At 38.8% G+C, this 27187-nt stretch overlaps 1 protein-coding gene across 9 annotated transcripts in view; it reads left to right on the top strand.

Annotated features, from left to right (window-relative positions):
* Positions 1–27187, top strand: part of nfia (nuclear factor I/A) — a 191692-nt gene that overhangs the window by 98038 nt on the left and 66467 nt on the right. For all 9 annotated transcript variants that reach the window (XR_009268314.1, XR_009268312.1, XR_009268317.1 and 6 more), the window contains 2 exons: positions 12756–12821; positions 22674–22748. Coding sequence is in view for 1 of the 9 variants with exons in the window: in XM_058760168.1 (XP_058616151.1) it covers positions 12756–12821; positions 22674–22748 (141 nt within the window). In the remaining 8 variants the exon portion in view is untranslated. The remainder of the gene's footprint in view (positions 1–12755; positions 12822–22673; positions 22749–27187) is intronic.

Below are 27187 nucleotides of genomic sequence, written 5' to 3'. Positions count from 1 at the left end.
TTCAAAAGATGCATTTTTGCACCATTCAGTAGTTACACTTCATTTTTGAGGTTAACAAGAAATTATAATATTGTAAAGACGTTTATTTTACTGTTTTATTTACTGGGGTGATTTACTTATGAAAAAGTAAAAATCTTTAATGTAATTTCAACAATGTCACCGAAATAAAGGAATCTCTCATGCTCACCAAGGCTGCATGTATTTGTTCAAAAATACAGTAAAAACTGTAAAATTGTGAAATTTTATTATAATTTAAAATAGCTGTTTATTATTTTAATATATTTTAAAATGTAATTTATTCCTCTGATGCAAAGCTGAATTACTCCAGTCTTCAGTGTCACATGATCCTTCAGAAATCATTCTAATATGCTGATTTGCTGCTCAAGAAACATTTATTATCATTAGGGCTGCGAAAAGCTTATGTTTACATACTACATGTGTGTGTACTGCGTATATTTATTATGTATATACATACATATATGTATATATATATATATTAAGGAAAAATATGTTAGATTTATATGTAAAATATTTATATATATATGTGTTTACATACAAATATTTTTAAAAATATATACATATACGTGTGTGTATTTATATATACATAATAAACGTACACAGTACACACACATATAGTATGTAAACATAACGTTTTATTTTGAATCGATTAATCGCGACTAATCGTTTTGCAGCCCTAATTAACATTACCAATGTTAAGATAATCGCTCTTTTTTGAAACCATTTGTTTTATGACTAGGAAGTTAAAAAGATCAGCATTTATTAGAAATAGATCTTTTATATTGTAATAAATATTTTGTAACATTATTTTTGATCAATTTAATGCATCCTTGAATACAAGTATTAATTTCTATAAAAATAAAAATCTAACAGCACCCAAACACAAAGTATTTTTGTGTTTGGATTTTAAGTTAATATTAAATATTATAGGCTATCTTATTGCATTTATTATTTATTATTACATTTTACATGCAATTTTTCAGGTTTTTAGACTTCTTTTTGAGAACATACACTTCCTACATGCATGCAACAAATGATCTTATTTTACAAATTTTTGCATAGATTCTATGTATTGCATTGTATTGTGTTGCAATATGATATTTTGACCTTGTGTTCAATCAGTTTTATTGTTGGTAGAACTGTAGAACACAACATTAGGCATCGTCACTCAGTTTCTATCTTATTCATATCAGTTTTTTCCCATTTTGTTTGCCATAAAAAACGGCAAATTATGGATTTGGCCACCGTGGTTGCTAAATCCTGAGTAGCCTATTGTTCGGCAAAGGGTGGCACGGGGGGATGGCATGCGCTCAAATAAAGAGAGGGCACTTTTAAAATGGTTGCCAGAGCTTTTAAGATGGCTGCCAGGGTGTGAAGTATTAAGAGGAGTGAGGGTGTATTAGAGATAAATGGTAACATCTGCAACTCTGCGTTATTAATGAATCTCCCAAAAGTAATGGTTATACGCGCCTGCGTGTGTGGGATCGGACTTTTGTCTTTTTTCCCTCCTTTTTTTCAAATCAGGATGTTGTTGAACTTGGCAGTAAACTTCTTGGCAACGGCGTTTTCTGTGTCATCCAACAATAGAAGCAGCTAACGTGATTCTCTCAGTATTGCTGTGCCTGGCAGGACGATTTAGCAGCTATGGTTGGGATAAGCTTGTGTGGCGGAGGAAAAAAAAAAAAAGGACGATGAAGAGCGCCAATGAGTTGCTTTTGGCACGTTTTCCCGCTCTTTTGTTTATGTACACGATTGCATTTTTAATTATTAGAACGATTGTGTTTGAATAGTCTGAAGTACAATTGCCGCAAACAGACGATGAGTTTCTCACCTGACAGGCCCAATTGTTTCATTTTGTGTTCCTGTCGAGAAGCGACTGTCTTAAAATGGTGGCAGACTGATCGGCACAAAATGGAGGCGGAGGGGAGGAGCGACGGTGTGGGAGCAGAGCGTGATGGCATTATATTTCCACACGTAGGGTGAAAATGAATTTCAGCATCCTACGTGAAATTGTCAGTTCTCATTGGCCTGTCTGTCTTGACGCGTGTTGGACGCTGTAGCGCTTTCTTGTCCTTCAGCCATGATTGAGACAGCACACGCCGGTTTTGTTTGTAGACAGCAGCGCGTATCTGTTTTTCACGCCCTCCCTGTTCTTCTACCGATTTCACTGTTAGTTTAAGGGCCTGGAAGGGTTGAAATGACAACCTAGAGCTTTGGCTGGCATCTCTATGAATGCCTCGGGTGTACGCCAGGGACTTGGACCGAGTCGCCGTTCACAACTGAGCATTTGTCCAAAGGCTTTTCCTTCCCCAGTCTCTCGAAACGATCGCTTTTGAATTCTAATTCATGACACAATTGCGCAGCATAAATAAAAATGTCTCGTCTAGACAATATAGAGCTTGTGTCAGGGCTTTGAACGTAGTGCCTTGTTTGTGGGCTGTGGGGAGATTGTTTATGCAACACTTACTGTATGTGAAATATGGACACGGGGGTGATTTACGTGAAATTTAGAAAGTGCACAAGAACGAAGAAGTATCGACCGGTTACATTTTGAAATTAGTTTTTATCATTTTCATTCATTGGGTGAATTAAATCAAATCAATATAAAATGAAAAATCAATAAGGATTGTATTTCTTGAAAAATTACGTAATTTGTCTTTATTTTATGTAGGCTGGCTGTTTCAGTCCTGTAACCTCACTATAGACCAGTAAAAAATATAATATGATGAATATAACAAAACAAATTGTACAGTTAATTGCAATAATATTTATATGATGCAATATAATTTTATATGCAATATCATTTAAAATGTTTTATTTTTTGTCATTGTTGTTTTATATTTATGTAATATTTATCAAGGCCAAATTTATTATTATAATAATATAATTTTATAATTATTATCATTATTAAAACGTACCTTGATAAATAATATATGAAATATATATTAATATTTTTACACTTTATACTTTTGTTTATGTTAAATAGTGTGGTTTATATATGAAAGCATTAATTCTAAATCCATTTATTTATGTTTTGTATTTTTGTCATAATTTTTTTGTATTTATGTAATATTTATCAAGGCCACATTCACAGATAATAGAGCGAGAGAGAGAGAATCATGTGTAATATTTTTATATTTAATATATGATATATTATATAAGCAAATATGATCATATAGAAATTAATTTAATATTATTATTATTATTATTATTAAAATGTACCTTGCCAAATAATATATTAAATATATATTAATATTTATATATTAAAACTTTATCCTTTTTATTTACATTAAATATAGTTTTTATTTATTTATTCTTAAATTCTTAATTTTTTTTTCCTCAAATGTTTTGATGTCTTTTTTTTTAATTTTTTTTTTTATTTTGATGTGTGGATTTGTGGGTGGCCACTTTTTCTAGTGGCCAGTCTCCTGGGAGGGTTTCCTCGGTGAGAAGCGGCTGGAGAGAAGTGCGTTGCAGGGGAAGTTGCGGGCTGGGTAGTGCATCCCTGGCGGTGTTACGCTTCAGCCTTGGCAAGTGTCTTCCAGTTTGTTCCAAACACGGGCTACGGCCAGCCACTCTCTAAGGAAGAGAGCGAGCCGATAGAGAGAGAGAGGAAGACAACGAAAGGAGAGGGAGTGAAAAAGTTGGCTGCCAAATTGAATCACCCCATCTTTTTTTCTCCAAACATTCTACTGCCAAGATCATGGAGACTTTCTATTTTCACTCATTCTGAGAGAGAAGGGAAGAGGGGGGTTTGAGACGAGGCTTCTCTGCCCACAGCGTTATAGCTGGTATCAGTGGCCAGCCAAGCACACCCTCCTGTGCCATGAATGGTGCAAATGTCGCCTGCCACGTATTGATGCTCTGTGGATTTACTTACAGTCATGTTTATGGGTGAAGTTGACAGTTTGTGGCCCAATAAATACGAAAATCTGTACTGAAACAACCCATTTTGTTGCTTCTAGTCCATGTCTGGTAGATTTCATGCCATCTCTATGCTAGCTCTGAAATATTTAAAGATTTAGCAATTAGTCTTTTTTTTTCTGGGAAATTGGACCAAAGTATTGATGACTCATCTTGCACTATGCAAATTCCGTCCAATCATATTCTCCCTAAAATAAAAGCTCCCTCTCGCTCTAAATTATGAATACAACCTGCCTAAAGGAACGGTTAAAGGAACCGTTCATCCAAAAATGGAAATTCTGTCATTAATTAATCCAAACCTGTAAGACCTTCGTTCATCTTCAGAACACAAATTAAGATATTTTTGAAGACATCCGACAGCTTGCATAGACAGCAACGCAACTGAAATAAATAAAAATATTGACTTTAATGTGCAAAGAAAACAAAAATAACGACTTTATTCAACATTTTTTTACTTGTAAACAGCTCTTGTGAAAGCGCATCAAAGACTGACATGGAAGAGAAGAAGTTGTTGAATAAAGTTATTTTTGTTTTCTTTGCGCACAAAAAGTATTCTCGTAGCTTCATAACATTACGGTTGAACCATTGATGTCACATGGACTACTTTAACAATGTCCTTACCTACCTTTCTGGGTCTTGAACATGTTAGATGCGTTGCTGTCTATGGAGGGTCAGAAAGCTCTCGCATTTCATCAAAAATATCTTAATTTGTGCTCCGAAGATGAACGAAGGTCTTACGGGTTTGGAACGACATGAGGTTGAGTAATTAATAACCAATTTTAAATTTTTGGGTGAACTACCCCTTTAATTAGCAATAGCAAGTAGCAAAGCTTTATTTGTCTTTGCATTTCTTCTTAGTTCAAGCTGTCGAGTGTGTGATTGTGTGGAAAAACATTTTAATTTGGCCTGCCTCAACTCCCTGTTGAAGTACATCAAAAAGGTTCCCCCATTTCATGGTATCATTAATTTCTGTATTAGAGTTTGTGTTTTGTGACTTTGGAGTGTGTGTATCTCCTTTGTATAAGGAGTATTGCATGTCAAAAACCTCACTGTCAGCATGACGGCTGTAGCAAGCATTGACACCTCTGTGTCAGTTGGAGACGGACTACCTGGCTACAGGCGGTGGTTGTTGTGGAGACAGGTGTGTCGGCGATCCTGACAGCAATGAACACCCACCATGTACGTTGCACGTCTGCAGCTGGAGCCTGTCAGCTGGGCTCTTGGAGAACGATGAATTGCGGAGCACACGTACGTACACACATAGACTCCCGTGCCACAAATGGAGGGTCTCACGGTACTCACTGAGATTATATCTCTGGCAAATGACAATCAAACTGACAACACTTTTTTTCTGATTCAGTACTGCGTCCTCGCACACAACTCCGCTTCGGCAGGAAATCAGGCCTGACAGAGGTCAAACGCAAGCATTCTTCTCTCCTTACAGCACACATAGGCTCAGAGTCAGGAATAACAATGCCAATACTGCCTATTGTGTTGTTCTCCTGGACCCCAGGGGCCACATGGAGAGCCTGGTTCTTTTTTTCTTTTTTTTTAAACTATATTTGTCGAAAGATCCTCGCTGTCAGAACAAGGACAAACTCCTCTACCTGTGCCACCATGTGCGTTCAACTAGGGCAAGCAAGAGGCGCTCTGAAGACAAAGACAGGATGTGTCTGGAGCTTGTGGAAGTAGGCATCGCAACAATATGGCTTTTTGTTTGGAGTAGCGTATGCTACTTTTGGCCCGGCTGTTTCCAAAGGTCTTATTTTTGCCTAATCACTTCATTCTGGTATTTTAAATTCAATCTCACTGTCGAAGTCTAATATATTTCGGTTTGGTTTTTGTTCTTTTCTTGTTTGGTATTGCAGATATTCCCCTCTCCTCGTACTCCCTTTGAGGAATCCGTGCTCACACAGACACTTGACCCACTCGCGATCTTTCTATTTCTCCACATCAGGGCTACAGGAGGTCGCGGTACACATTAGATCCCTGACAGCTTCGACTTCTCTCTCACAGCCCGGCTATTTAGAGAGGGAGAGAGGGAAAGAGAACTGCAGAGAGTAAATTGAAAGTGGCCCCAGGGCTGTATATTTCACCATATCCCAGGGGAATTCTGGGATTCTGATTCTCTCTCGCTCTCCCTTCCTGGGAAAAGGCCAAGAACTTTTTCTCCTCCTCCTCCTCCTCCTCCTCCTCCTCTGCTTGCCTTTCCTGCCTTTTCCTAGAAACTGTAGTTCATATCAGGGGAGTCGAGAAGCACAGCGCTCAGGAAGAAAGAAAGGGTTTGCCTACAGGCCAGGGGAATACATCTTTTCCCAAAGAGGAGCTGCTAGCATTGAGGATGGTCCCCCTTTTCCTTCTCTCCCTCTGGAACATTTCGACCAGCCAGAGAGAGAAGGATGGAGAGACTAAGGTTATGTTCCAGTGCCCTGCGTAGTGTAGGAAGCATATATGTTCAGTCCAAAGGGCACTGCAGCGTAGAGAACAGGTGTACATTGTCATATCACAGGAGGTGAATAGGAAAATATTCCCACTCAATACTACACAAAGTTTGGCTAAAATTAATGCAGAGAAAAAAAGTTGCGTATAAGTTTTTTCGCAGTGTTGAAGAAAGTAACTTTTTAAATAATGCATTATAATTTTGTGTTACTCCATGAAAAAGTAACTAATTAGTTACTTTTAAATAAGTTAGTTACTTTTTATGGAAAGTAATGTGTTATGTTACTTTCGAGTTACTTTTTGTCACCTGATCTGGTCTTGCTTATTAATTTTTAATAACAAAAGTTAATATAACTGTAAAGGCCAAAAAGGTGAAATTGTTAAGCCTTAGCCTGAACACTCTGCACTCAACATGGGCACAGGAGAGCTGTCAGTAAATAAATGGGAAAACAAAGTAACGTGTTGTAATGCGTTACCCCCAACACAGTTTTTTTTTTTTTTTTTGAAGGCGGATTATATAAAATAACAATCAATCATTCTTCTTTTGTTAGCTTAGCAACATGCTAAAATTTACGTAACATTATAGAAATTAAACAAATAATTTGTTATTACAAAATTCACAACAGTCTTTTATCACAAAATTTAGGACCATTTTACTTGTGCGTGCTGTGTGTTTTATGCTTGTTAGAGTACTGCATTGTTAGCTTAGCAACATGTTAAAGTTTGGCTAAAATAACTCCAGTGAAAAAGAATTGTGCGTAATTCAAATTAGTTTTCTACAGTTTTTCGCAAATATAAAGTTTATGACAGATAAAATTCAAAATATCTTCTTTACTAAATGTAGGACAGTTTTCTTCTTTGTCGTGTTTTTATGTTTGGTACAGTTCTGCATCGTTAGCGTAGCAACATGCTAAAATTTGGCCAAAATAACTGCAGTGAAAATAAGCTGACCTATTAAGTTCGTATTTTACGCAGTGGTTTGTAGTCATTTATCACAAAATTTAGGACCATTTTATTCAGTATTTGTGCATTCTCTGTATTTTATGTTTGTCAAAGTATCACATTGTTAGCTTAGCAACATGCTAACAGCACACTTGCACTTTTGAGTGCACATGAACTTTACAAATCGGTCACTCACTGTACAAGGTTATATGTTACCTATGTAGACAGCAGGACAGGTAACTAGGTTATAAAACTGAGCTATTGACTTTTCTATGTTAGCTTTTCTTTACTCCACCCTCCATCTTGCATTAGCTAATAATGATATCTTGTTCCCAGTGCCCCCGCCAGTCCAGGGGGAACAAGGATTCGAATAAGTCAGGAATGTCCCGCTTTTGTGTCTTGGTAACGGTAGCTTGGCAATCCAGACAGCTTGTCTTACACCGCTAGCACAAGAGCTGATTTACAAGTTCAAGTAAGGAAACATGGCATTCCTTTACTGCACTAGCGCTTATTGATAGCTCTCTCTTATAGTCTGGTTTAGCGTTATATTTGCAGGGGGGAATAGCTCAAGTCACACTGACTAAAGAATAATTGAGACTCGGATAGTTTTATTGCTTTTTGCCGGATTGCAATAGTTAGTTTACTGTACCACAATGATCCCATAATGTCATCGCTGGGAGACCGCAGAGTGGATTCTGCTCATTTTTACACACCCTGCTCTGGTGCACGAGCTTGACTGAAGCACATCAAAGCCTCTAGGACTCCCTACCTTGGTCCCTGTCCTTAAATGTGCATTCTGTATTTCTCAAAAGTTACAGAAGAACGAAAGAAAACACACCAGTATTACTATTCAAAATCCAGACAGGATCTGTAAACATGGCCTGTAACACTATCCTCTCCCGTCTCGCTTCCCGGTCCTCCGAAAACAGCAGTGTAAACAAGCGACGCTCCACGAGAGAAGAAAAACAGCGCAAGCCTCGGCAACGGGCTGATCTATAGAGGAGAAGCAGAAGGGTCCTGTCTAAACACTGCCTCTTATTAAATACGGTGTGACGTAAAAGCGCAGGGGGAGAGGTCAGGGTTACTCAAACACTGAACACGGGCAGCGGCCTGAAGGAAACAAACGTCTTTCTCCACTTCCCCGTGCAGAAGAATGACAACCTGTCTTGGTATGAAATGGTGATAAAATGTGTGTACATATATAAACTAGAATTCAAAAGTTTGGTGTCAGTAAGGTTTTTTAATTTTTTTTTAAGAAATCGATTCTTTTATTAATCAGTGATGCATTAAATGCATACTCACACTTCATACGCATTAAAGAATCCTGAAAAAAGGTTGCAGATACATATATTAAGCAGCAGAACTGTTTTCAACTTGATGATAATAAATGTATCTTGAGCAACAAATCAGCATTTCAGAATGATTTCTGAAGGATCATGTGACACTGAAGACTGGAGTAATGATGCTGAAAATTAAGCTTTGCATAGCAGGAATAAATTACATTTAAAATATATTCGAATGTAAAACAGTTATTTGAACTTGTAATAAAATTTCGCAATGTTACTGTTTTTACAGTATTTTGTCAAATAAAGCAACTTTGTTGATCATATTTAAAAAAATAATAATAATAATAACTTAAATTTCACCTACTACCAAATACTAACAACTACTAACTTCATGAAAGGTTTTGGCAATTACATTCGTTTTCAACTGAGCATCATTCATTTGATCATAAATTAGTTGTCTTTTGGCACAAATTATTAATATTTTGTCATGTCGTATTCCTTCATTTTAGTCCATTATGCTTTAAATGGCATTTGATTTCAGGTGAAACTATGAATAATATTTTAGTTGCCAAAAATTTGGCGAAAAATGGTTTTATGTTAACATTTTTGCATTTTTTAAAAGCATTAAATTATAAGAGATTGTTAATATTGCATATTCCACTTGATTTACTCGTTCTCTCTTGCCTTTCCTCCTTTTTTTCTCATGTCGCTCACAATTTCAGGTTTCATCGACATGTTCCCCATCTGTGACTCATTGCAGTTCCCAGAAATTATTTCATTTTTTTCCCTCCCCCTAGTCATTTTTATGTAATGTGCATCATGGCCCAAATATGCTGCTCCCAAAAAAACAAACAAAAAAAAAGCGCATATTTGTGTTGCTGAGGCGATTGCTCTAAAACACGTTCCTTCTGATTTCCTCGGATAGTCCGGATAGTCTCGAGTGCGACCACGCAGGAATCCGGCACCCACCATCTCATAATGTCTGTGGCGGGCCGAAAGAAAAAAAAAATCTGGGGGACGCTACTTGTGGAAACAATGCTCCAATCCCTGGAGCTTCACCTTCCATTGATACTCCAGAAAGGCCCGTTTGTATTTCTAAATTAAGTTTCTGCCTCCTTTTATGGGCCTTCGTGTTCCTGAGCCCACTGTGTAAAGGGCCTTTTGAAAGCGGGGTTTTAACACACAATTGGATTACAGCAAAGCACTTGGTGAGAAAGCGGCGGGTTGGGACGAGCGGACCTGCGAGAAGTACAGATGGTTTAGCGCATGCATAATGAAACAGACCAGGCGGTGTGTGTGTGAGTGTATGCGCACGCCCCCCTAAAGCCCTCGGCCTGGCCTGGGAGAGGAAGGAGGCAGTCGGAGTCGGAGGCAGGCCAGGGGGCATAACGCTCCTGCCCAACCTGCCTGCCGCCGCAAGCCGGTCCTAATGATCTAATTAGGAAATCACCTCGCCGACTAATTCGGCCACGTTCAAGCAACCTGAGCCCGTGTCAATTATTCCGGGCTTGTTATCGTACGTTAAACGACGTCGTTTTACGTCGGCGTCCTTTTTTGATTGTTCCGTAATGAATTCCGTTGTTGAATCGAGGCGGAATAACACGTCGACTGAGTCACTCCAGGTTGCTTTTCTTCTCCCACACCCGAGCGGCGTTCCCATCTTTTTGATGGTGTGAGAACAAAATTAGAGATACGCAGGAACCATCCCTTCTCTGTCTTTCAATCGGCGGCCCATAGAGTGGCTTGTTATGCTCTTGTATAGAGGATTTAGGCCTGGTGAATGGGCCTGTTTGTGCACGGTATTTAGTTGTTTGTTGTTTAGTGTCTTTTTTTTTGTTGTTTATTTCGGGCGGGAGGGGTTTTTTTGTTTCCCCCCTCGCTCTCCGAGGGCCCTCGACAGGGGGTAAATGCAGATGTGACACACAGAGTCTGGGTCTCACGCCTCATTTGCATATTTAATTAGCAATGGGCACTGTGTGAGAGAGTACTTGGTCTGCGGAGGGCAACTGGGAGAGTGTGTGAAAGTCCCCGCACACACGCACCCACCCAGCACCCGGTTTCCCGGCCCCTTTGGTTGTGCTTTCACATATCTCTGGGCTGTTGCTGGGGCGGGGAGTGTTGCTGCGTGTTTTTTTTTTCGCTGTTTCGGCCCACTCTTCAGATTGCCTTTGTTTTAAACTGTTGATGCAGACGGCAACGCTGAGCTGAATGCAAACAAGGCCCTAAATTGTTTACTTTGTCTAGGAGCAGATGAAGGGGCTGGACAAACTTTTTTTTTTTGGTGGTGGTGGGGGTCTGGGTTTTGCTTTTCTTCTTTTATCAAAAGTTACTTTACGTGATTTATCGTTAAATGAAATTTGAATCATTTTTTGAATGCTAATATTGCAATTTAGCCTATGGGTTGCATTTGTGTTCCAAAGTGACTTATATTCTGTCAGAAATGAAGTGGAAGAAGTCATAAATCTTTTTCTTCTTTTATCAAAAGTTTCTTTCTGTATTTATCGTTAACGGCATTTTTGTATTTGAATTTTTGCGCAGTTTAGCCTTTGTTACATTTGTGTTCCAAAGTGATGTTTTAACGTATATTCTGCCCAAAAAATAAGTGAAAAGGTCATGAATCTTTTTCTTCTTTTATCAAAAATTTGTTTATTTATCATTAACCAAAATTTGAAGAATTATTGTATGCTAATTATTGCGCAATTTAGCCTGTTAGTTACATTTGTGTTCCAAAGTGATTTTTTAACGTTTATTTTTCCAAAATCTAAAGTGAAAAAAGTCTATCTTTTTCTTTTATTCAAAATTGTTTTTCTGTGATTAGCTGAAATTTAAAGAATTTTCATACACAAATGTTTCTGAGATTTTGCCGTTTAGTTAAAATTGTGTTCCAAAGTGATGTTTCAACATATATTCTGCCAAAAAAAAATTAAGTGAAAAGGTCATGAATCTTTTTCTTCTTTTATTAAACGTTTGTTTTCCGTGAGAATTTTTGTACACTAATTTTTTTAGTTTAGTATTTTAGTTTAATTTGTGTTTCAAAGTGATATTTTTAACATGTATTCTGCCAAAAAACGACATGTAAAAAGTCATGAATCAGATTCCGAACCCAACTTCGCCAGCCATTTTGTTTCGTGTGCTTTCTGGCGCGACATATGTAATATTTCTCCCAGCATGACTATTTTATCTCCAGTGGGAAATCAATACTCACCCCAGCTTCTAAATCATCTTAAAGGGTGTTTCTTTGCAATTTTTGGCTGTCGTAGAAGAGTTAAAGGGACCCGGGTGAATCTTTGCGAAAGTTCCCTTAACGTCACAGCACGAATCATTGCTATCGCAGCTAATGGCACCGTTAAAGAGCACTTCTTGGGAGAAATCGGAGCCCATCAAATTTATAGGGCCTTTTTTATGCAGTACACCCAGGTCTGAAGGCTTTCTCTCTCTCTAGGCTTATTTCCATAAGTGCCTCGGCTGCAAATAGCACACTCAGTGTGAATTCACAGCCCAGACCCCACTGTCGGTCTGACCTACCGAGCCGCGTGCCAAAAGGACATTGGCTAGAGTACAGTCAGACCTTCTATTCCGATAACTTCCCTTTGCGTCTGAATGCTAATAAATACTGTCTGAAATTTACAGTTGGGCCTGTCAATTGATTTATATAATCAAAATTTACTTTTATTTTATTTTGTAAATTGGATCTATTTACGTTTTATTATAATTATACATCTTAATATATATTATAAAATGTAATTTATCATATTGTTCGCATATATGTATTTAATAAACTACATTTATTAACCTGCTAAATTACATCCGCAGTCATTCAAAGCTTAGAAAGACGAGAGTATTTTTACGACGCATGCAGTTGTCTGTCAGCCTATACTGTGGTAGCAGTCAGCTCTATTGAACCGGCAACACGGTGGCCTCCTGTGTACACACATCAGCATAGGGTTTCACCTGCGCGGCCAGTGTGCAGTTGGCTGCCAGACTGCACGGTCAGCATGGTGATTCCTTGGTACTCTGGACTAGACGTTTTGTATCTTGAGTCTTTAGACTGCAGAAACAGTTTTCAAGAGGCTGTCAAGTGCATGATTTCATTGTGGTCATGAAACAAAAGTCTCACTTTCTTTTTCTTTGTGTGCCTTTCTATAGAAACGGGGCAGTCTGAAAGTCCAAACCAGCCCAGTGAAGGCGACATCAAGGACCAGCCAGAAAATGGTGAGTGTTTCTAGTCACGTTTCGCAACATATCCAAAAATATGCATATACAAATCCCCAGGTTTTTGGAGCCATGGCCTAATATTAACATATTTGCTCTAGGGGACCTTTGGAGCTCATACATACTTAAAAATAAAGATTATAAATGGTTCCATGAAGAACCAATAACGTCCACGGAGCCTTTTCATTGCGCAAAAGGTTCTTCATTGGAATCCGAGAGCTTTCTGACCCTCCATAGACAGCAACGCAAATGACATGTTCAAGACCCAGAAAGGTAGTAAGAACATCGTTAAAATAGTCTATGTGACATCAGTGTTTCAACCGTAATTTTATGAACCTACGAGAATACATTTTTTGAATACATTTAAAAAAAAAAAACTAAAATAACCACTTTATTCAACTATTTCTTCTCTTCCGAGTAGGGCTGTCGCAATAACCGCAATATCGCGATATTTGCGTGTTTTCTTTTTTCGTATAAGGTTATGCCCTTCTCGTTTTATACTTCGTGCATGTGTACTGAATATTAAATAAGTTAGTAATGATGATAACAATGTGTACTATGCTGATTTGTACAAAGGCTCAGTAGATTTTGCACTTAATAAGCCTAAACAGACAGCGAATGAGAGCGAGATCGACGGAGTGTGTGCGATTACCTGCGTCTGTCCTTCAGGCTGAGTCATGTATATTTGTGAAAATAGGTTGTCATGTCCAAGGAAAGCGAAATCTCTGTCTTAGCATCGACGCTCTGCTGGTCAGCTGAGGCTTTAAAAGTGGCGCGCAAAGTTAAAATCATTTCAACAGCGTGTTTCATTACATCTCTCTTTGAATGAATCAGCGTTTTTGAACGTGTAGTTGAATGAACGGTTTAAAGACTCACTCAAAGACAGTCCCTTGCCGCCACCTTGTGGCGCAACAATGATACTGCACTGACTGACAGCCCGTCTAGAACACACAGGTGAAATATCAACAGAAAAAGTCTCATCCATTATTCAGATTCAAGGATCAGCACGTTAGGCTAACAATAGCCTAACGATTTTATTGTCAGGTTTATGCTCTGTTTTGTGGACTGTTTACTTGACTTCCTGTTTCAACACGATTTAGTTTCGGTTTCATTGGTTTCTGAATATGACCTCCTTACGTCGTAACACATACAAACACAAACACATATTTATATATATATATATGGCGATAATATCGCATATCGTGGTTTTGAGCCACTCAAAATTACCGCAAGGGAAATTCCTTCATCGCGACAGCCCTACTTCCGAGTCAGTCTTCGAAGCACATTTACTACCTTTCTGGGCCTTGAACCTGGTAGTTGTGCTGATGTCTATGGACGGTCAGAAATCTCTCGGATTTAATCAGAAGTATCTTAATTTGTATTCCGAAGATAAAATGATTCTTCCATTGCATCGGTATTAACATCCATGGAACCTTTCCATTGAACAAGGTTCTTTAATTTATTAAAATGTTCTTCACAATGGTTTTTAGAAAGTTCTTTGGGAATCACTTTTTCTGTGGCATCACTTTTGGAACCTTCATTTTTAAGAGTGTAGAACCTTTCCATTGCACAAAAATTTATTTATAATGGAAAGATTATTAAACTGCTCCTTACGATTTGAGAAGAACTGTTCGCTGAAAGGTTCTTTTGGTTACCAAAAATGGTTTAACTAAAGCTTCTGAAACCTTTGTTTTTTTAATAGTGTATGGGAAATGCAGGTTTGAATCTGGCCTACATTATTTTGTCCCCAAAATATAGCTACTTCTTGTTAGCTAGCTGAGCTATAGTAAGAACTATTTTGCGAATTTTTCACATCGTTGGAGCTCCGGGACTCGCTCTCACCTCTGAGAAGATCAGCGTGAGTGTGTTAGTATAAGCCAGAGGTGGGTGATTACTCTTAAGAGGATTGCGTCCGCGTAAACTTGTGCGAAAAATGGCATGTTTCCAGCGCAGACGGAGAATTGTTCTAAACGGGCTCTTTTAAAACAAACACAGAGCAGCAATTCCGCTGATTTTGTGTGTGTTTACAAATTATTAGCGGACAATGAAACAGTCTGTGTCGACTGATTTACAGTTTGAGAAAACATAAACACGATGATTGAATAGAAACAGTCGCCTGTTTGCTTGAGTTTAAACAGAGAATGATGTCAAAAAGTCCCGCTTTATCCTCCCTCAACCCCCCTGGAGCTCCGTTATGCACGCGTCCCTCAACACTGGATTATAAGGCATATTTTCCTCCTAACTTAAAGATTATCGCAGATGTGCGCTGCGTAGCTTGAGCTATTATTTCCACGCCCTTGTGTGTGACACCAACATTGCCCTGTTTACTCAGATTAGAGGATACAGACAGATGAGCGTGTTCATCTCTCTCATCCTGCATGTAGCTGATATTATCTTTTCATCTCTCTCTCTCGTCGTGAACTGAAGATCACCCCTGAGTTGTGCCGATATAGGCTGCACATAATCACTCCGCTAATGTCTTTTTTTTTTCATATTTTCTCTCCCGTACAAACTCACTCCATCTGGTATCTGTATCTGTCGTCCATGATCTTCGGATTATTTCCAGTTTTGATCCGAAGCAGTACAGGCCAGTCCCAATCCAGTCTGAGAACCCTGGTTTCATTCTTTTTAATTCACAAAACTAGTCTCAGATCAGCAGCTTTTGACATGCTGGATCTACAAACAATGTATCCAAACTTTACTTGAAGACCTGAGACTTTATTTCACTGATTCTTAAAGGGATAGTTCACCAAAAAAATTACTAACAGAGAAATTACACAATACTTTCAATGTTCTTTTACATTTGATGAAATTAAATATATGATAACAGTTTTTTTAATATTTATTTATTTATTGTGTGTGTGTGTGTGTGTGTGTATATATACTGTGTATATATCAATGTTATCATATTTAAGCTTGTGTGTGGGTATTAGCACATAAATATCATATAACATCTATATTATATTAAATTATTTACAAAATAAATTAATATTAATATATAATATATGAATTTATAAGATATATTTATATATTTTACATATTTATATATTTACTTTTATTAATTAAAAATAATTTTATATTTTTATGAGAGTATATAATCATTTAATCATATATATATATATATATATATATATATATATATATATAGTCTTCTGAAGCAGAAATTTATGCTGTTATTTGCTGAAAGTCTTCTAAATATAATCTTTCAAATCTAAATATATTGTGTCATGAAGATGCGTCATAAGAGTGACATTTGAGAGCTACATAAGAATGGAAAAATATCATATATTTGCTTGCATGGAAGAAGGACAGTCATACGGGTTTGAAATGACATGAGGGTGAGTAAATGATGACAGAATTTTTATTTAGAGTGAGCTATCCCTTTAAAGACCACTGATTCCTTTCACTGCTTGTTAAATACTGTCAGACGTAGCCTGAGGCTATCACACACTTCCACCTTTTCCCTGTCACCACCTCTATTTTTCCCTTATTTCTATCTCCCTCTCGTCCCCGATGCAGGAAGACATGACCAACATTTTTTTCATGGTTTGTTTTTGCTGGTAAACCTTGACCCTTGTGCTCTATGCTACGTGCACTTTCACAAAGCGGGCTGCTGCCTTTCTGGGACGGGGCAGCCGTTGCACAATCCGCAGACTATTAGATAAGGCCAGAGGATATCCTCTCCTTTACAAGCCCAGGAGAAAGAGAGAGGGGAGGTGAGAAATCCATAACGGAGAGTGCAAGAAAATGGAAAAGAATGTGAGAGAGATTTGATAAGAAGCTAGTAAAAACAGTTAAACAGTTGTTTACTGCCTCTTGTGAGGCTTGTTTATGGGTAGTTGTCAAATGTCAAGCTGTGGATACTTCATCTAAGACCATCTGAAAAGAGATTTTTCTTGTTATTGTGTGTTGTACATGTTGTTGGTATTAAAATGAGTGATTGACGGACCATATGAAATGTCTGTACTTTGATTTAAAGTCAATAAAAATAAAACTGGACTCTTTTTACTTTCATCTGGTATGTAACGGACACTTCACTATCCAATCATCAACTTGCTCAGCCTCTTAAACAACTTCTAGTCTCTGATGGCATCGCCAAGGCTGTGTGTTGTATTAGATCATATAAACAGATAGCAATTCAGCCATTGTTTTAACAAATCATTGTTCTATCCAATCACTTCCTGACCAATAAAATTAAACCCTGCCCCTTTTCCCATTGAATATATTTTTTACTCATTCCTGATTTCTTAATACTGATTCCTGATCGGTGTTAATCTGATGTTTATCTGGGAAAAAAAGACAATATTCATTTTTAATCTAAATAAATTCAAATGTTCTGCCCCTCAAATGACTTTCCGTCTCTGACAGCACCAAGGCCATGCTTTATATTTGATAATATAAACAAATAGCAATTCAGCCAGTTTAGCTAACTTTCACATCTGGCTTCATTCTGATTCATAATGCGCACTTTTCACTAATCAAGTCTTGATGGATAAAATCAAGCACCGCCCTTTTTTTTCTCGTTGAATATCACGTTTTTCTCATTCCTGCTTTCTAAATACACAATCCTGATCAGTGCATGTTATTCTGAGGACAAAAACACTCCAGGCCAATGGCAGTTTACAGAAATAGCAATTTAGCTGTTGTTTTTGCTAACTCTCATTTACGTCACATGGCTCCATTCTGGTATGAAACACAGTTTTCACAATCCAATCCTTTACCGATCGACTACAATCAAGCACCGCCCCTTTTTTCTCATTGAATATCATGTATTACTCATTCCGGATTTCTTAATACACATTCACACTAATCAGTGCATGTTATTCTGAGAACAAAAACACTCTTCGTAATTCTTAATCAGAACTAAGTAACTTGCTCCGCCTCTTAAACGACTTTCCATCTCAGATAACATCAAGGCCAATGGCAGTTTACGCAAATAGCAATTTAGCCGTTGTTTTTGCTAACTCTCATTCATGTCACATGGCTCCATTCTGGTACGTAACACAGTTTTCACAATTAGTTTTCACTTACTAATCAACTAAAAACAAGACCCGCTCCTTTTTTTAAATCTCTTTGTGTATTTTTGTTTACTCATTTAAAGACGCAAAAAGTTCGTTAAAAAGTGGGATAATGAACAAAGCACCTAAAATTTACACAATATCCTTGATATGTTCACCTAAAGTCTTGATGTTGAATAAAAAAAGTTGTTTTTTGTCAACTACCCAGATACAGTATAGGTTTGCTTGTCCCGAGGCCCAGTGTAGTTCCACACGACGCTCTTGTTGCTGCGCTGGAGGCTTGTTGAGGTCTCGGTGCTGCTGTGAAAGGCGAACCCTGGCCCCTCCCTACATGTGTGTGCGGTGCTACAGTGGACACAGCTGGGAGTGATTATCTGTGTTGAGATATAGAAGCCCTGCCCCTTCCCTCGCCCCTGCCTCCCTATATGAGGCACTCATGGAAATGCCCTCGGTGAACTCCGGGTGCATATGCTCCCTATACTGGAATTCTAGTGACGAAGGCTCCTTCGCTCGCCCGCTCTCTCCCTCCTCAGCTCCATTGCGTCATCCCTCTATTTTCCAAGTAATGGTGCGCCTCACTTGTGCTCGGTATTATTGTTGTTTCACAGTATGTACAGCTGTGTGGAAACTTTGACTTTTTGCCTTTCTCACTCTCGTCCCTGCAGCCCACTGTCCTCGTCGCTTTGTCGTTTTGTAATCTACCTTGACTTCCTGCCACATGCCCTCTAACATACGTCTCCCCTCCTTCTGATACCTCCCCGAACAAACTCTATCTCACTTCTTCTCAATCTCAGGGGCATCTGTGCAGGAATGCTCTCCGGGTCTGCAGTCTTTTAGCTCATGTCAGCACTTTCTCTTGCAATGAGCCGTAGATATTACCCCTCCCTCTGTCCCTCTCTCTCTCCTTCTCTTCTCTCTCTCTGTTTTTATTATTTATTATTCTGCCCGTCCACATGCTATACGTCTCCTCATCCAGCCAGTCAAGACTAAACTCATTTCTATTGTTGGTTTTATAGCTCGCCAGCCACCGAGCAGCGCAGGAAGTCGTTTAATAGCTACATCACTTCTTCTTGAGATTCGTCTTGTCAATCCCCCCCACCCCACCCCTATACATTTTTTTTTTTTTCTCTGGAGAAGGAACCTAGGCGAGCAATGCAGTGTTTTGTAAATAAAACTTTTAAGATTCTTATGTATTGCATTTATCTACATAATGTGAGCTGGTTTTGAGTTTGATCATTTGCCGAGTTCTTGTTGCCGTCATTGAGGATGTAAGTTTAAATAAAAACTAGCTTTTTTGTCACAGTAGAAATTATCAAGAACACTTGAAATTATTCAAAAATAAATATGTATAATTAATATATACATGCTATTTTTTCATTTCTAAAAATGTATATATATTATCACTGTCAAACGATTAATCGCATTCCAAAATAGAAGTTTTTGTTTACATAATATGAGTGTGTACTGTGTACAGTCTTGGCCAAAAATATCGGTACCCTTGGTAAATATGATCAAAGAAGGCTTTGAAAATTAATCTGCATTGTTAATCCCAAGGTTATTTTCGTAAATGAAAACTAAAACTGAGACAAAAACGACTGATGAAAAAAACATTTTGTAAACTGAAATAAAATAAAAATGTCAAAATATTTGAAAAACTGAAACGAAACTAACAACAGTTATTGAAAAACTAACTGAAATAAAATAATAATTAACAAAAATAAATAATCGTTTTCGTAACCATTACGTTCTCACCCCTCGGCGGAAAAATATATGAGCTGTGTGACAGTTTAGGGAAATACCAGTAAATGGCGCAATCTGACAGAGACGCAAAGTGTAGCATCTGCTCACAAACAAGCCATAAACGAGCTCGGAATCGACCGTGACCCCAGCAATGTTTGGTAAGCGTGCACCAGCAGTACTTAACAGAACACCCGACCCGCATTAAATCTGTTACATCAGGTAGGCAAAATTATTTATTTTCTCATGTAACACAAGCAATCAAACCAACATTAGGCATTCTAAGTTGGTGCTTTGAAGAAAAACATACACGCAGCACAACGTGATAATTAACAGAAAAAAAGATGAGAGTGCGCCTTTCTGTAAACAATACAAAACTTGGCGTAGCATCTTGTGATCACTCTGCCAAATTTTCGAACAAATATGCATAGGCTAAATCACATCATACACATACTTATAATTCTTCATATACAAAGAAAAGAACATATTCAAATATGAGCCTTTACTGTTAAATGCGATTTGCCGTTATTATTGGAATTCATTAGTCCCAGTTATGATTTATGCGCAGCTGTTCACAGAAAAGTGAGCAAGACACGACAGTTACAATATCATGATTATGGTTTTAAGAAAAAAGACATATAACCAAATTATAATAATAATAAGAATTTAAAATGGGAGAAAATATCATTATGAAATAAATGTTTTTCTCTAATACACACTGGCCACAATTAAAGGCACCCTTTTATTCACTAATTTTTGAAACCTCCATTTGCCAGTTTAACAGCTCTGAGTTTTCTCCTATAATGCCTGATGAGGTTAGAGACACCTGACAAGAGATCAGAGACCATTCCTTCATCCAGAATCACTCCAGACCCTTTAGATTCCCAGCTCCATGTTGGTGCTTCTTCTCTTCAGTTCACTTCACTCATTTTCTACAGGGTTCAGGTCAGAGGACTGGAATGGCCAGCAGAAGCTTGGTTTTTGAGCTCAGTGACCCATTTTTGTGTTGTTTTTGAGGTTTGTGTTTGGATTATTGCACGGTTGGAAGATCCAAACATGGCATAGAAATAAGATTTCTAACAGGGTCAGTCACTTACTGATTTTTTTATCTGTTGGTATTTGATAAAATCCATGATGCCGTGTGTCTAAACAAGATGTCCAGGACCTCCAGCAGAAATATAGGCCCACAACATCAAAAATACAGCAGTATATTTCATTGTACACATGGGGTACTTTTTATCCCTGTGTTCACCAAACCCATCTTGAGTGTTTGCTGCTAAAAAGCTCATTTTTTAGTTTCATCTGACCATAGAAGCCAGTCCCATTTGAAGTTCCAGTCGTGTCTGATAACTGAATATGCTGGAGTTTGTTTTTGGATGAGCTAGGTTAATTTTTCTTGAAACCCTCCCAAACAACACGTGGTGATGTAGGTGCTGTTTGACTAATTTTTTTTTTTAAGGTTTTCTGACCCCGAGACTCAACTATTTTCTGCAATTCTCCAGCTGTGATCCTTGGAGAGTCTTTAGCGACTCAAACTCTCCTTCTCACCGTGCATTAGGACGATATAGACACACATCCTCTTCCTGGCAGTTTCGTAACATTTTCTGTTGATTGGAAATTCTTAATTATTGCCCTGATGGTGGAAATGGGAATTTTCACTGCTCTAGCTCTTTTCTTAAAGCCACTTCACTAATTTGTGAAGCTCAATTATCTTTTGCTGCACATCAGAAATATATTATTTGGTTTTTCTCATTGTGATGGATGATTAATGGAATTTGGGCTTTGTTTTCCCTCCTATTTATATTTCTGTGAAACAGGAAGACATGGCTGGATAATTTCATGTTCATAATCGCCCTGGAGTGCTCAAAATTGTGAATATGAATGGGAATATACTTCAGAGATATTTTACTCATAAGAATTTCTAGGGGTGCCAATAATTGTGTCCAGCGTGAGAAAAACATTTATTTCATAATGATATTTATTATATAAACATAACATATTTTTCTTAAATATATACATTCATGTGTTTGTATTTATATATAATAAATATACACAGTACACACAAATATTATGTGAACAAAAACTTTTATTTTGGATGTGATTAATCACGATTAATTGTTCGACAGTGCTAATATATATATTTTATATAGTTTTAGTTTCACTCTAAATAAATTAGTTTAGGCTTGCCATTTATTACAAATAAATGTGTCTATAATGAATAATGCAATCATTTGTTTGTTTTATGCAAATTTTTCATTCCTATTATGAATACCAGTAAACTTTTTTGTTGAGTGAGGACAAATAAAATACACTTTAAAGTGTTTGTAATGACTTTTGAGTGCAACTTATTTTCCGTTATTTGTTTATTTATATTAATTTTATCTTGTAGTTCTCACTTTCGCAACTACCACGTTTCTGTTGCACTCTATTAACTTCTAAACTAGTGCATTCTGTATTTACCATATCATAAGATTATGTCTACCTTGTGATGATTAATCTTGACATATCAGCAGTTTTTCACACAATATGTAAGAGCAGGTCATTATGGGAAATGCAGTCCACACTGACTGCATGTTTTGATTCTGTGGTGTTGGATGGTAGTAAGTTTAGGGTCGTCTGGTTGTCTGTGGTTGAATCTGAGGCTGATACGGGCTCCTCCAGCACAGCAGAAGCCCGCAGGATGTGTGGCAGGTCTTGGGTCAGCCATAGTCAGCACAATGAACACAGTAATTGTGGTCTGTCTGTCTGCTGGAAGAGGCAACCGATTTCTGCCTGCCGCACAAAGAATGTGTTAGACTGAAATTTCACCACATATCATATGTAAACACATATATAATCATGCTTTCCTATGCAGCTCCTTGTTTATGTGTGTGCGCCGCACCGCAAAGAGCCTCTGCCCCACAGTACTGCAGACACTCATGGGACCAAATCCAGATGTTCTCTACCCTCAGTGTCACTCTAAACACTCCCTATTCCCTTCCCCACTGGGACTGTGTGTGCGTGTGAGTGTGTTGTTGACATAAACGCTGTCATTCCTCTGTATTTTGTCATGTTCATTCCAATAACAGTTTTTCAACTCTTTCTTTTTTTCTTTTAGGGCACCTTGGCTTCCAGGACAGTTTCGTCACATCAGGTGTCTTCACCGTCTCTGAGCTCGTGCGAGTCTCACAGAGTAAGATCTCTACAACTCCCTGCCCACTACAGAAAACTGTTTTGGCTTATTTTAGTTATAATTGACATATTTTTAAATTCTGAATAAAATAAACGTAATGTTGTGCAACTTCCCCTAAAAATATGTATTTATAAAGTAAAAATATTAAATTATTTATTTATCATTCAAATTAACAATTTACTTAACTTTTACTTAAATACATAACTTTTTATTTTTATTTACAAAATTAATTAAAATCAAATCTAAACATATTTTAAAACAAATATTTAAAAAAAGATCCTTTTTCCATGATTAATCTATTGTCACTGGCCTATATATATATATATATATATATATACAGTATATATATATATATATATATATATATATATGTTAATGATACATTCTTTTAAAACAAGTCTTAATAAGCAGTGTTGATTCTCATATAAATGTATCGTCATTTAAAGATTTCTTAATTTATACTGAAAACCAAGTTTAAAAAAAAAAAACTCCTGATAAGTCAGTTATAACTTCAATTTTAGAAGTAAAATCAATTGAGCTTTCATAATGAACCTAAAAACATGTCAACTTCAAGAGAGGTGTTGTGTAAGGGTCACAATCTTAAACGTGGCATGATTTAGTGCTGTAAGTTTCCTTAGACCTGTTACACCCTAGTATGTGAAGGCCAGCAGCACAATAAAACCGCAACATCTGAAGCACCCCAGTTCAATTCAGCCCAAAGGTAGGATGAGGCTAGTGATTAACCAGTGTGCTGGAGGAAAGCTTCTCTGGTTTCTCAGCGCTGTTTTCAGAACAATGGGCTGAATCCACTATCCCTCCACTCATTAGAAATCGAAACACCAACAAAATGCAGCAGTCAGCTGAAAGTGCTTCATTGCAGTGCGGTTCAACAGTACTTGGACTCTCTAAAGTACAAACTACGTTTTTTTGTGCAGTCTTTTTTAGACAGTGTTTCTTTTACAAGCTGTTTACTTAAAGAAATTGTACTTTTATTGCGGATGCAGTTTAAGTTAAATGTCTGGTGTTTCAATTTATTAATAAAGAGAAGATAGTGAGAATTTACACAACTTGAGGGAACAATCGAGTCATTCCCAGATTGATAGAGTGATTAAGGCAGAATGCAGAAGAAGAAAAGTAGACTTTCCCGAGGAGGCAGGGAGGATGGGACGGGAGTAAAAAACGTGACCTTTAAAAATTGCAGACGTTCACGGTGGAGAGTGACAGAGCGCAGCGCGATCCATACGTGCCTGTCGATACCCGCTAACAATAGCCGATCCAAAGCGCCTGTCAGCACTCGCTGGAGCCTTCTGATCAAAGGTGCATTGATCACACGCCTTCATGACCTAATCCCGGGCGAAGGAGAGGAGAAGAGGGTGTCATGGGGCCTGGGCAAAGAGCCCACCATGGTCTCACCTCGCAGTCTGCCTTCAAAAACCCTCAAAGTGCCTGCCAATGCAAAGACAGCGTCTGGAGAGAACAAACATTTGGGTGCCACCACATTCTGGCTACGTGACAGCAGACGGGCGGAAGGAAACGTACGGGTCAACGTGAGTCCAGCATGCGTGTGTGAGGCGATGCAAAAGGATGCGGAAAATGATGAAAGGTATCAGGAGAGAGAGGAAGACAGAGATATTAAAACTCAGCCAGTACTGTGCTGCATCAGAACTCCTGGCGTATGATGGTAACAAGATTAAGGAATATGCATAATTGATCCAGCTCTGCAGAGAGATCGGCTTTTATCCTAACATCTGTGACACACTGAGAAGAAAAGCAAATGCTGGGTGGCATATGCTAGATGTTCAATTCAAATCAAAGTGTTCTGCTCTCTTTTTTCTATCGTTCTCTTTATTCTTCTCTCCTCTCCACAGTCCAGTGGCTCTTAGTCAGCAGGGGTTGCCGATGTTGGTCTAAAGAGCATATTACTCTTGAGACCCAAAGGAAGTTGAACAGGAAGAGGATTTTAGTGAAGTTTACCCTCTCTGCAATAGTTGTCAACACAAACTTTGAATGTTGGCTTGCTTGAAAATTCTGAAAATGCCTAGATAGATAGATTTTCCAGAATGCTTGTTGAATATCTTTCAATTCTATAAATCCCCAATTGAAGTTTCTGAGACGTGGCCAATTCATTCAAATTCACGCTTGTGAATTGAAATTGAGCCAGTTCTTCAATTTTGCGGTAATCCACAACAATAGTCCACTGATCACTTGAGCGGGGCATCTTAAAAACTCCTTCACCTCATCATCCACTCTCTACAGAACAGCAGGAGAGTTGACAGAATCTCACCCTCCTGCGTCAACCGCTTTCCTTCCTTAATGGGCAATACCATCTAAGAAGTTCAGCAGTCAGCAAAGCCCACAGTTAGCATAAGTCCTCTAACAGGATTGCTCCCTACGGAGTGACTGTGAATTAAAGTGCTGTATGCATGCACACTCATGACTTTGGTAGCTTCTTGTGGAAGGCACCGAGATGATGCTGTTGATTGAAGTGAAGAGGGTAAGTGCACCAGATTGGAAGATGGGTAGAAGAGGGTAATCTGGTGTACTGAAGTGGCGTATGAATTGCCCAGAGGAGTTCCGATGGGGCTTCTGTGTGGGAGCGTCTGGCAGATTTATTTAAGGGGTTGAGTGCAGGCTCGTGCCCGTTCGGAAGATGAAAGGTCGTGATATTGAATGGACAACCGGCTGCCTTAGCTCTTCCCTGACTATACACTATGACCTTGGCTTTGTGCACCCATTACACAATTCAGTGGCAGCCCAATCGAATCTGCTTCTGTCGATCAATATCCTATTAAAGCACCACACAAAAAAGGAGAGGAAGAGAACGAGAGAGAGAAGGAGGGGCTGTCGGTAGTGGGGGAGAGCGAAATGAAAGTCTCCATAAAGTTAGCCGCTACAGCTACGTTTTTGTAAATGGAACTCCACATAATTGGCCAGTCGATACCAAGCTGGGGTAATTTCGGAGATTGGGTCCGCCTTTCCATATCCTCCTCCCTCCCCCTGCTCCTCCTTCATCAGCTATTCCCTTCTACCTTCTCGAGTCTTGCAGGGTTCTTAAATGTTCCCAGGAAGAGCCACGAGTTAGTTTTTTTCCCTACAGCTGGCCCCCGTATGAAGTCGGACACTGTCACGCCACAGCTTGGCACGCCGTCAAGCTCAGGTGAGCAAGAGGACTTGTATGCGAGCCAGTTTTACTGTTGCTGCCGCCCACTCAGAGCCTCTCCAGAGGAGATTGCGAGGGCTACAGAAGAGACAGGAGAGGATACGGGATTAGGATGAGGTTATTGTTATTAGTCCGCCTGCAAGAGCCTCGCAGAAATGTTGGCAAGCAGCAAGGCAGCGTGATCCAGGGGCAGGGACACCTGGAAATCCCTGGGTGAAGGCCGGGCGCTGGCACGAACCATTTAGCCATATGACCGAACAGGGGGAGCGGATGAATTATGGAGTAGGAGAGCAGGCCGCTGTGGCAGAGACACTGCCGAGCAGCACCAGTGGGGATACGCCCACCAGTCTTGTCAGCACTGTGCCAACACTGAGCCAAAGCCTGCCAGTGGGCAGTGCCATCTGCAGTGAAATGCACACATGAGGCTTGAATCTTATCAACACTAGCTTGCCGTAAAATGCCCTACATTTTCACTACAATAAAAATAGGTATGCTGTAAAAGTAGGAATTCACCAATATGTTGATTCTGTTCAAATTTCCTCACGCTTGTGTCATTCCAAACCTTTGTTCCTTCTGTAGAACACCAAAAATGCTGAAGAAATGTCTAATTTTTCATCCAGCTACAGGTTTGGAATGACTCAAAAGAAAGGTGAGGAAATTATGTGATTTTTGGGTGAACTACCTCTTCAAGTCAAACCAGCAAGGTGGTAAACCAGCAACCTGCTGATCATCAGCTGTTCTTCAAAGTGTTTTTACCAGGAGTAGTAATATGCTGAGTCCAGGACTACTTCTTGACCTTCCTCAACTGGACACCGACCTGCGGACTTCACCAGCGAGGTTCCTTCTGCCTTCTCTTTTCATTTGGTTTGATGGGAAACTACACAGTGAAGGTGAAAGGTCTAGCCCCATGCGATCCCTCCTCTCCAGACTGAGAACTCTGGACCTATGCTGTAGGTCTATATCCACACAGGAGCTGATCCAGCAGAAAACCCCAACGAAGACCTGTCAAAGCTCACCAACTTCAGACCAGCTCTAGATGAGATCCCATCACGCCACGGTCCTCTCGCTCAATAAAGCGATGAGGAGTAAGGCGGGGGGAAGACGGGGTGAACAGACGTCCAGGGTTTTGAAGTTGATTGCTTCTGCCTTTGTTGTCAAATGCTTCAATTTGAAAATCCGGCCTGAACAAAAGCCGATTTTTTTTTCTCCTCTCTCTTTCTCTTCCTCCTCCCCCTGCTCTTTTCAAATGAATAGCCTCCCCAGCTTTTGTAGATGCTTT

This window comes from Onychostoma macrolepis, chromosome 22 (genome assembly GCF_012432095.1).
Source record: "Onychostoma macrolepis isolate SWU-2019 chromosome 22, ASM1243209v1, whole genome shotgun sequence".
Classification (NCBI taxonomy): domain Eukaryota; kingdom Metazoa; phylum Chordata; class Actinopteri; order Cypriniformes; family Cyprinidae; genus Onychostoma; species Onychostoma macrolepis.
This window is presented reverse-complemented; position numbering and strand designations above follow the sequence as displayed.